General features: G+C 47.0%; 1 protein-coding gene across 1 annotated transcript in view; it reads right to left on the reverse strand.

Moving 5' to 3' along the window:
- The window catches only part of jarid2a (jumonji and AT-rich interaction domain containing 2a), a 90573-nt gene that overhangs the window by 12734 nt on the left and 66322 nt on the right, over positions 1-11517 (reverse strand). Inside the window, exons 7-10 of the mRNA XM_063199429.1 lie at positions 9548-11126; positions 3479-4200; positions 1005-1097; positions 344-462 (exon numbers count right to left, since the gene is read on the reverse strand). Coding sequence (XP_063055499.1) covers positions 344-462; positions 1005-1097; positions 3479-4200; positions 9548-11126 — 2513 coding nt within the window. The remainder of the gene's footprint in view (positions 1-343; positions 463-1004; positions 1098-3478; positions 4201-9547; positions 11127-11517) is intronic.

The following is an 11517-nucleotide window of genomic DNA, read 5'->3' on the forward strand; positions in this document are numbered from 1 at the left end:
TGTTCAGAAGCTTTCTGTAGTTATTCAAATGTATTTAAGGTTTTGTTTACAGTTTATCTAACTGTCACAACATGAGAGTCTTTTACCATTAGCATATTCGTTTATACCTAATGCTAAGTGTATTCGTTTATACTGTAATTACCTATAACGGTATTAACTACTAACACTACCAGATAGCACTAAGGGAGAGAATCACGCTATGGTACAGAGGAAGGGATATCTAAATGCACATTGTTTCGAAGTTTGTTGTACATTATATTATAATATAGATGAATTCAGGAGATGAATAACAGAGAGTGTAAATTAAATTACAGTGTAACCTAGTTAACGCCGGTCCACTCACTTTGAAAATGGCTCAGACTTGCCCATGGGGAAGCCGCTCCCGTGTGTCTTGGTGTCCACTCTCCCACAATGCACTGCAACATGGCTTTCCCTTTCCTCCACAATCCTCCAGTACTCCTCCTACACACGCACGCACGCACGCACGCACGCACGCACGCACGTACACACACACACACACACATACACACACACACACACACACACACACACACACACACACACACACACACACACACACACACACACCACACACACACACACACACACACACACACACACACACACACACACACACACACACACACACACACACACACACACACATAAACACATGTGAATTATGGCACGCACACACACATACAGGTGAGTGATGAGCCCTGATGAGCGTCTCTCAGACAGACTAAACAGGCCCTGAAGGTTAATGATGCACCAGTGCCGGTCCCAGACAGACATGATGGTTCACTAATGCCTCTTTTCCACTGTCGGTTTTCTGGTAGGCCTACTACAGCTCGACACAGCATGACTCGGCCGCCACTCTTCACTGTTCGATTGAGCTGTGTCGTGCCCAATCGAAAAGCAAAAAGTGAGTTGCGCTGTGCTGAGCTGTAGGCCTACTAGAAAACCGGCAGTGGAAAAGATGCATAACTGACTGACTGGCTCACCTCCACCTCTGCTGCGTCTGGCTCCTTGCTGAAGCACATGTTCATGGTGTTCCTAGCCGTCCTGAAGAACGTCGTGAGGGACACCGATTTTCCCTGAAACCACCAAAACAATGCAGTTTAGGAATAGGTCCTACAGTGCTGTATATCTAACCAACAAAACATTGCACAGTGTGCATGCAAAATCCTCAAAAAAAACCTTTCGTTCACATTTGACCACAATTATAGTATTTTGTGGATTACACAGACTTCACAGAAAGTTTTCTAGTCTACCGGTAGACTACTTTGTCTCAGATACACACTTACACAACGGGGTATATCAACAATATTATTCATTTCTTATCTTGTTGATAATGCCTTAATCTATACAAAGAATGTCCTGCTTCATGAAAATACGTTTTGGCTAGAGCTTCTTCACATTCAGTGAAATGGTTATGGTTAATACATCTCAAAAGATGTAAATATGAGTTATTATTAAACATTAAATGAATTTCAATGCTACTTTAGGACTTGGACATCTGCATTAGTATACCAAATCCACCCTCAACCTCAACACTTCCTTGTAGCATGTAGCAGGTTTTGGGAGATCGCTGCAGTGTTGACTAGCATTGAGATGAGATTGCTAAGTCTGCAGTGTATCATTCACTGCTTTATTTGAGTTGAATCGATTTTGTGTGCACAAGTGCAGAGGGTCAGAGTGAGTTCAGAGGGAATTGAGAGAGGTGGAATGTTCCTGCCGCTCTGAGTTAAGCACATAGATACTAGCAGCATAAAGTTGCAGCTGAGACAACAATTGTCCGAAAGTATTATCTAATGTAACACAGCTTTAACCCATTGATGCTTGATGTTGCGTTGTGCAACAGTGTCCCTGGCGCCTGGAGCTGCATGACGCAACATTCAGGCTCATGAGATTTCAGAATTTTCATTAAAAATGTTGGTATGTTGAAGTTGAAATAACATGTTCTAATCGAAGAGGAGAGTCTTTAAAAAATAATAATGTCTTGTTTTTATGCGCTTCAGGTGCTGAGATATTTAGGTTTTTATAGGCTGGCTACTTTTTCCTAAAAATGGCTTGAGCATTTAGCACCTATTTCTGCAGGTGCTTCAGGCGTCAATGAGTTGAACTGTGAAACTATACGTACTATGGCTCAATTAACAACTGCTGTGCTGTTACAGTATGTAGCATTATACCCTAATATATAGTAAAAGGGTCTGTAGAGGATAATACCGTAGTAAAAAAAAGTGAAACCTGAGTCAATAAATTAATATTTGAAAAAACGTTTTGCTTCCAACTGGCAGGGATTTATATGGAGGTGCTATGTATGTTATGAAGCTTCGATTCAATCTATTAATCATTTGAGGCCTCCATCATCATGAATGATTTCCAAGACAACAAAAGGCACATCACTTTCATCAATGCGTGTGGTCTGAGCTCTCTGGGCAGCCTTCCCATCCCCTAAGGAAGTCAGTTTAGTACGTCTCGCACTCTGACGTGCCTCAGCGAGTTCGGTGACAGACTAACACCCAGCACTCACAGTAAAACATGTGGAGCTAATTTAACACTAGGAGGGTAACATTCAACACGGTCAGTGTTGATGCTACTCTGTAAGTGTGGAATTAACACTAACATTGACTGTGTTTGGCTCCAACTTCAGCAGCAGCAGTTTTCCTCTCTAGCCAAAGCCAGGAAGGCAATCAAGGCCTGTCATGACGACCCAACACCATCTTTTCCTTACTGCCGCTTGCCAAACACGTGCACACACACGCACTCACACACACACACACACACATGCTCACACACACAAGCACACGTGCGCACACACAAACATACACACACACACACACACACACACACACACACACACACACACACACACACACACACACACACACACACACACACACACACACACACACACACACACACACACACACACACCGAGTCCATTTGGCTTGGGGCTTACAAGTGCTGCTGTAGCTGTTGCTGCCTCTAGTTGCTGCTGACTGTGTGTGTGTGTGTGATGTGTGATGTGCTCATCCCGTGCCAGAACGAGCACGATCAATTACATTTTTTTTTACTGCACCCATTTGTCTCCCTGCCTCTTTAACTTGTGTACATCACTTTCGGATTTGACCACTGCAGGCTGTTGTGGTGTTGCAAGTGCACTGCACAGACTGCTCTTGCCAAGACTCTGTTTTACGACTTCACAGTACGTATATGACTTTTTCATGATGGCAAGTATTCTTTATCTGGAGGTAATCTTTCAGAGACGGTTTTTTTTCCTGCCTGCTGTTTCTCAGGGTATTTGGGGTAAGACAAGGACTTTGTCAGGCAAGTACTGTGAGAGGATTCAAAGATAAAGGTAGGTAGGATCTTTGCATTTAGGGGAAAAAACAGTCTGGCGTAGCTGGGTGTTTGCCTCAGATGGTACAGCTGCATTAAGGGGCTACCCAACAGACCAGCAAACTAGACATACCCTGTAGATGCACTTGTGTTGATCGCTTAGCACCCCGCCCTGTTCCTCTTCTCCCTCTCCTCCATCTCCACCTCCTCCTCCTTCTCCTCCTCCTCCTCCTGCTGCTCCATTCGCTTTCCTCTCCTGTGACAAAGTTCTCCGCCTAGTAGTACTGCCACCACCACCGCCGCTGCCGTTACCGACACCTCCTCCTCCACCTCCTCCTCCAGCCCCACATCCTCCCTTCCCCTCCTGCGGCTGCTGCTGCAGCTCCCTCAGCCTGGCGCTGCCCTGGTGGTGGCTGTTGTGGAGCCCGTTGGGCGGCGTCGACGCCGACCCCAGCGACGGCTGCGGAGGTGGAGGTGGAGGAGGAGGAGGGGGGTGCATCACCCCGTTGAGCAGCCCGTTCTTGGGCTCGGTCCTGGGCAGCAGGAGCAGGGCGTGCTGGGTGTGGGTGTGGTCCAGCTGGCCCTCCAGCGGCCCCTTCCGCCTCTCCAGCAGCTCCTTGTCGGCCAGCACCTCCTGCTCCAGGCGGGCGCGCTCGGCCGGCGCCAGCGAGTCGTAGCTGAGCAGGTACTGGCAGTAGGCCTCCTGGAGCTTGGCCAGCCGGTCCTGCGCCGACTTGGGGATGCCCAGCAGGTCGGCCAGGCGGCCCCACTTCCGCAGGTCGCTCACCTGCTGCATGCCGCCCATCTCCTCGTTGATCAGCTGGAAGAAGCGGGCCAGGTCCAGCTCACAGCCACCTGTGGGGAGGAGGAGGAGGAAGGGGGAAAGACTTAGAGTTAGTTAGAGTTAGAGTGTACTTTATTGTCCCCAGGGGAGAAATTTGTCTTGGGCTTCAACAATCACTGCATAACATACAGTACTCACTCACATACCCATACAACATAACATAGAGAACGCAAGGACCATACAAACATAGAAAACATAAAACATCAAAAAAACATAAAAACTGTGCACTCCCTACACATGGCATGTCTATCTGTCAAGAGGGTACAGTAGGGGAGAGAGAGAGATGAATGGGCATGGATATACACAAAGACACACACTCAAGTGCACGCACACACACGCATGTTGTCACACACACATGCGTGTGCGAACGAGAATACACACACACATGTGTAACGGATGACAACGAGAAGAGTTTGGTGGTAGAATGTTAGTAAACCTCCCTCCCAAAGCTTCATCATATGGTATCGGTAGTGCTGAGCTATGGGTCTGGACCCTTCATCTTGTAAACATGGAAATTGTTGGATGACCCAGAACTGATATTGTTGTGGTTACTGTTGCTGTTATCTGGTAAAAGTTGACTTAGAAGGACACCCCCTTCCCCCATGCCATTCTAGGTGTGCTGGGCTCAAATCCCTGGGGTGTCACTGACCTAGCAAGACAAAGGGGCACTTTTGGGGTGGGGGGTTGCAGTATATAATCTCACCTCAGAGATCCATCTGGGGGTCTCATTCCATCTCTGAAGGGGCACCAATCTTTGTCTTTCTCTCCCTCTCTCTTTCTCTCTCTCTGTCTATCTATCTTGGGTATTTGATTTCACTGTATCCTATGTAACCTACAGTAGCCTTGAGTTAAATGTAATGTTACCTTGCAGTTGATAATTCAATTGTCATATAACTTTCATTCATTTGTATCTCCTCATCTGTATCATGCCATTTGCCTTTCCTGTGTCTTAAGTTAACACTGCTTCTGTTTCAAATGCCCACTCCTGGCCGCCGTTGGTTAGGAATAAAGAGGAGGGAAAAGTTATACTCTCAACAGTGTTGTCATGATGTGCTGGAGCTGTGACAGGCAGGTCACGGGTTCAAGCCTTGACTGGCACACTAGCGCAGATGATCTTAGTTACACATGCATATACACCGGAAGAAACACACACACACACACACACACACACAAATGCACACAAGAAAGGCACACACACATACACACAGATGACTAAATAAGAGTTGTATGGTGGACCATGTCCAATACTGATATTTGATTAGTGTGTGTGTGCGTGTGCTCGTGTGTGTGTGTGTGTGTGTGTGTGTGTGTGTGTGTGTGTGTGTGTGTGTGTGTGTGTGTGTGTGTGTGTGTGTGTGTGTGTGTGTGTGTGTGTGTGAGCGAGTATGTGTGCGTGTGTATTAGCGTGTGTGTGTGTGTGTGTGAGCGAGTATGTGTGCGTGTGTGTGCGCGCGCATGTGTGTGCGTGTGTATATGTGTACCCGTGTATTTCCATGTTTTATTAAACACGGCTGATGTTTGTGGTGGAACTGTAGGAGATTCCTAATCCTTTCTCTCTCCATCCCACCCCAACTACCCCCACCACACACCCCCTCTTCGCTCACTGTCTGTCCTTCTCTCATATAGAGAAATCCCTCTACCCCCCCAAAAAAGCGGAATATGCCGTGCCCACTGCACCGCCACATTCCCCATTGGTCACAGCATTGTGGATGGCCCAGTATGGTGCCAGTGTGGCCAGCAGGACCCTCTCACCGCCCGTTTGATCCACCCTCCTCCTCCAGAGGCCCCAGTGCCCCGCACAGCCAACTAAGCTGGCACGAGGCAGGGAAGGGCGGCACACCAGCCTGTGGGTGTGGGTGTGTGTGTTTGTGTGTGTGTTTGTGTGTGTGTTTGTGTGTGTGTGTGTGTGTGTGTGTAAGCTGATGTCGTTCTATCTCCAGCCACACCTAGCTTATGCAGGGACTCTGTGTGTGTGTGTGTGTGTGTGTGTGTGTGTGTGTGTGTGTGTGTGTGTGTGTGTGTGTGTGTGTGTGTGTGTGTGTGTGTGTGTGTGTGTGTGTGTGTGTGTGTGTGTGTGTGTGCGTGCGTGTGTGCCTGCGTGCGTGCGTGCATGCGTGCGTGCGTGCGCCCCTGTGTGTGCATACAGTATGTGTATGGGTTTGTCTGTGTGCAAACATGGCTATGTCTGTGTGTTTGTATGTGTTTTGTGTTTGTGTGGGTGTGGGTGTGAGTGCATGGACATGTGTATAGAGGCCAGACTTCAGTGATAGGCAATGCTTTGGCCAGGCGACAGATCCCATCCCTGCCTAATCTCATCAAAGCCTGCCTCTTGGTGGACTTGCCATAATCCTGACTTAGCCGGTCACTCCCCGGCAACACACACACACACACACACACACACACACACACACACACACACACACACACACACACACACACACACACACACACACACACACACACACACACACACACACACACACACACACACACACACACAAACACACACACTCGTTCACCATCTTGACAAACACTAAGCAGCATGGTACATACACACATCGGCACAGACGTATAGTAGCTAAAGGGGCCAACTGCTCAAACTGTCTACTATGATCTATGGCAGGTTTACAAAAACTAGCCCTGTGTCTCATATCGAGCACTTGTGTCAGTGCACTGACGGTTAATGCATAGTGCACACAGTGCACTGAGGTCTTTATTGCATAGTGTTGTGGAAAAGTTTGAGCACTATGCACTGTGCCCTAACTGGAAGTGACGGGTGAGCATAGCATTAGCTCGCCAAATTATCGGTTGGCTACTGCTAACATTGCACAGCATCTCATGCTTGTATTTACATTTCCTTCACACCAACAGGCAACTATAAACTATCATATAATACTGGCTTGGCATGAAAAGGTTGGTGTCTCAGCAACATTACTTGCAGAAATTAAGAGACTGTTGACCGTACTCTTCTACTGAACTGAACGCCACAATTCTTCCCATGGCGGCTGTTAAGTGCGTGCAATGTCCATCATTCAATCACTACGTTTTCGGCCATTGTCAGGGCATCATCCGGGCATTGTCAGTGCACTGAATTTACCGAAATCATCAGCGTGAGCGCCCTACACACTGAAACATAGTGTGCGAAGTGCTCAAGTGAGCCATCTGAGACACAGAGCTGGTCTATGCTGTCAGAGGTACTTATATCCATGAAATGTCTCAAACCTTGTCTCAGTACATGCTATTGCCATCTTGACAATTTAAGGGCTCAGAAATGTAATCAGTTCATGTATGTATCATAGAGTGTAAGCAAATGAGTGTTGGTGCAAATCTGTCCACTTCTCCCAAAAAATATTACACAAACAAAAAGTCGGCCATGTTAAAAGTTGGCCATCTTGATAACATTGGCCTCCGAAATGTAGTCAATTACTTATTATCTAATGTTAGCCCACAATTAGTACTTTTTATCTAATGTTAGCCCACAAGATTTGGAGTAAATCCTTGCACCCGTTCCAAAGTAATGTAACAAACAAAAAGTTGGCTATGTTGAAATTGGGACATCTTGAAAGCATTGGCCGCAAAATGTAGTCAGTTCATTTACCTATTATTGCACTGTTAACAGCACACACAACATTTGGTGCAAATCCATGTCATCTTAAAAAACAAAATCCTACAACATTGCTATTAGTGCTCTACTACCTCCACTACTACTGCTGCTGCTACAACTACTACAAACACTACTGGTGCTATTGCTATTAATACTACTACAACAACTACTGCTGCTGCTATTGCTATTACTACTACTACTTCTACAACTACTATTGCTACAACTACAACTGCTGCTGCTACTTATGCAGTATGATAATAATAACAGTAGTACAAAGCGGATTCCAAAAAAGTTTGGACACTTTGTATTTTGTGAATAAAATTGTGGCATTTTCAAAACATTCAATATGTTAATAAGGTAGAACATCATATACAGACAACATATCAGTTGTTAAAGTCAAACAGAATTATTGTTTTGAGGTAATTATGTGGTCATTTAAAATTTCACCCTTGCAACAAATCCCAAAAAAGTTGGGACAGGGCCAATAAAATCCTTTTTTTATATTGGATAAGACTAAACACAACGCAAGGGATGAGACTGAACAGTTAAATACTTTGACTGATGGCATAATTGTATTAAAAAATTAAATCTTTTGATGTGCGAGACATGATTTCAGCAGCTCAACTGATAGGTGTGTTCTTCAACTTGTTTACCTTTTTGTTATGCTTAATATGTGGCATATCCTGACTGCAGGAAAACAATTTTGTGACCTGTTTACTCTTATGATGGAACCACACACTGTTGGAACATAGAAGAGATTGACATTTGCCACCGTTATGGGGCAATATCTAAAGGCGGTGCTCCAAAATATAATGCCTTGGTAGCTATGCATGCTGTTTAAAGTCTGTATTTATCATTCAACATTCATTTTAATGCTCTACATGAGCAAGAAGACCATAACCAAGGCACCTCTGCCCCCATTTACCATCATATATGCTCTCTTTAAGACTGAAAACTAAATCAAGCTGAAGTATTCACTTTCTATATAACCTGGAGGGTGCATGACTCCTAGATTTTAAAAAAGGATGAAATATTTTCCATTCTGTAATCAGAGGACAGTTTCACATGTCTCCTAGGTCCATCTAGAATGAGCTTTCCGCATGCAACACTGTTTAATGTCTGCATAATGTGCATTAATCAAGTGTTGTGTTTATGGTCATTTTTTCGAGAGCTGTCGTTGTTGGAGTGTCATAGTTTGCTTATTGACGATGAGTATGTCATGATCTCATAACTCATGCAATGATTACACAGAACTCTATATTACGGAAATAGGCCTTATATGCCTGCAATTTTGATAATTAAATTTTTCTGTGTAATAGATAAGTAATTAGCCCCTCAAAATCTTCGCTTCTGAGTGCCACAGCCTCTCTGTGATGGTATTTTATTTGTGCATTCATGTTGGCAGTCGATATAGTTCCTTTTAAAATATTCTTCCTTGTGTTATTTTTAGAATTGTCCAACTATTACAACATGTGTTGGCCCTGTCCCAACTTTTTTGAGATTTGTTGCATGGGTCAAATTTGAAATGATAACATAATTACCTCAAAACAATAATTCTGCTTGACTTTAACAACTGATATGTTGTCGGTACATAATGCTCTACCTTATTAACATATTGGATGTTTTGAAAATGCCAGCATTTTTATTTTATTCACAACATACAAAGTGTCCCAACTTTTTTGGAATCCGCTTTGTATACCACATCACTTTTGCAAAAAAAAAAAAAAGCCACTACCATCACTGCTAATACCTACCGATGAGTGGGGGCTCGTCCAGGGAGATTCCCTGGCAGCGCAGGTGTTTGCGTATGCAGGCCAGCCGCTGCACGTTGGGGCCCCAGCGCCGGCCCAGCTTGTGCACGTGCTGCACCTGCGTGACGAAGCGCATCTCGTCCTTCAGCTTACACTCGGGCCGCCAGCAAGCGGGCGGCACCACGCGGCACAGTCCGTACTGCTCAGCCAGCTCCCGCACCGCTGCCACATACGCCAGCGGGTCGTGGAACTCGGCCGGCGATGGCTCGAACGTGGGCACCTCCGTCATGCCCACGAAGGAGCCCTGACCCGGGCTTGGACTTGGTCCTGCACCTGGGCCTGAGCCTGGAGGTGAGCCTGCCCTGGTGCTGATCGCAGGTCCAGCTCCAGCTCCAGTTGCGGTGCAGGCGCCCCTCTTACCCCGCTCCCTCTCACGTGCCGCCTTGGGCTCGGCCGGTTTTGGGGGCTCGGCCGGGATCGAGAGGGTTGTTGGAGAGGTAGCAGATGGAAGAGGAGGTGGTGGAGTTGGGGCAGTTTTGGGCTGAGGAGGAGGAGGAGGTGTTGTTGGTGTTGGTGGTGGTGTTGGTGGTGCTTGGGCTTGAGAAGGGGTCGGCCTCTGAGACTGCTGCTGAGCCTGCCGGGTGAACATCAGCCTGCCGGCCGCCGTGCGCTTGGGCCTCTGCAACGCTGCTGTTGCAGTTGTCTGCTGCCCACCTCCACCTCCTCCTGTTGAGGTGTCACCATTTCCAGATGTGACCTTGTCCGTCTCTGTCACCACCTCCGCGGGTGTCTTCTTCTCTACGTCCTTTGTTTCTTGTGGAGTGGGGGTCGGCTCTGCCGCGATGGCTACTTCTGCTGCTGCTGCTGCCTGGGCCCCCCTCTTGCACCGTGTCGCTGGACCCGAGCTCGTCGCTGACATCGTTTGCTGCACCTTGACCTTCTTGACGCCCACCTCCACCCCGTTCCTCGCTGGACTGGTGGCGCTGGTTCCTCCACCTCCTGCTCCGCCACCGCTGGCTGCCTCCAGTTGCCTCTTGGACTGCCTGAGCCCGCTGCGACGCGGGGGCAGCTGCCTCTGCTGCTGCTGTGTCCGGACCCCGTTCTGGGCCTCCGCTCTCCGCTCCGCGCCACCACCACCCGCCTTGGAGGCGCTGAGCCGGGAGCAGCCGTCGGCCCGGGGGGAGGATAGCACCGGTCGGAGGGTCTTGCTGTTGGCCTGGCTGCTCTGGGCTCTTCCTGAGTTGGTTGATTTGTGGGCGGGGAGCTGGCTGGTGTTGCTGCTGCTGTTGCTTTTGTTTGCGTGGTGGGTATGGCCATTGGTTCGCTGAGCTGCTGCGGTGGTGGTGGTGGCTTGGCTGGTGGTATTGGTGGCGGGGTTGCGATGGCGGGTGCTGGGGTTGAGCTTGGCTTCCTTGAGTAGCCTGGCTTTGGTGTAAGTGACGTGGCCCTTGGGGTACTTCACAGCTTTGGTCGGGGGTGGAGGGGGGGGCGGGGGCGGAGGGGGCGGGGGAGGGGGCAGGGGGTCTCTCGACCTCCGCGTGCTGGTGGAGGATTCCCGCGTCACTCCTGTTGTCTTGGAGACCTGTCGTGGAGAAGACGAGAAAGACAAACGCACATGTAAGTGAAAGCAAATAACAAACATACATGGTACAGTATATATTGAAGTATTTGAATTACTATTTCATTTATCAATACTTCATTTATTATTGAACTTATTAGCTTATTAAATTGAAAACAATATGATAATAATAATTATAATGTGATGGTGCTATCAACAACAACGGTGGTAATATTAAGAAATAATAGGAAGAAGAAGAAAAATAATAAGAATGTATTATTATTATTACTGTTGTTGTTTTTGTTGTTGTGGTTGCTGTTATTGATATTGTTGTTGTTGTTGTTGTTGTTGTTGTTGTTGTTATCATCATCATCATTATTATTATTATTATTATTATTAACATCATGTACAACAA

The sequence above is a fragment of the Engraulis encrasicolus genome, chromosome 5 (genome assembly GCF_034702125.1).
Source record: "Engraulis encrasicolus isolate BLACKSEA-1 chromosome 5, IST_EnEncr_1.0, whole genome shotgun sequence".
Lineage (NCBI taxonomy): Eukaryota > Metazoa > Chordata > Actinopteri > Clupeiformes > Engraulidae > Engraulis > Engraulis encrasicolus.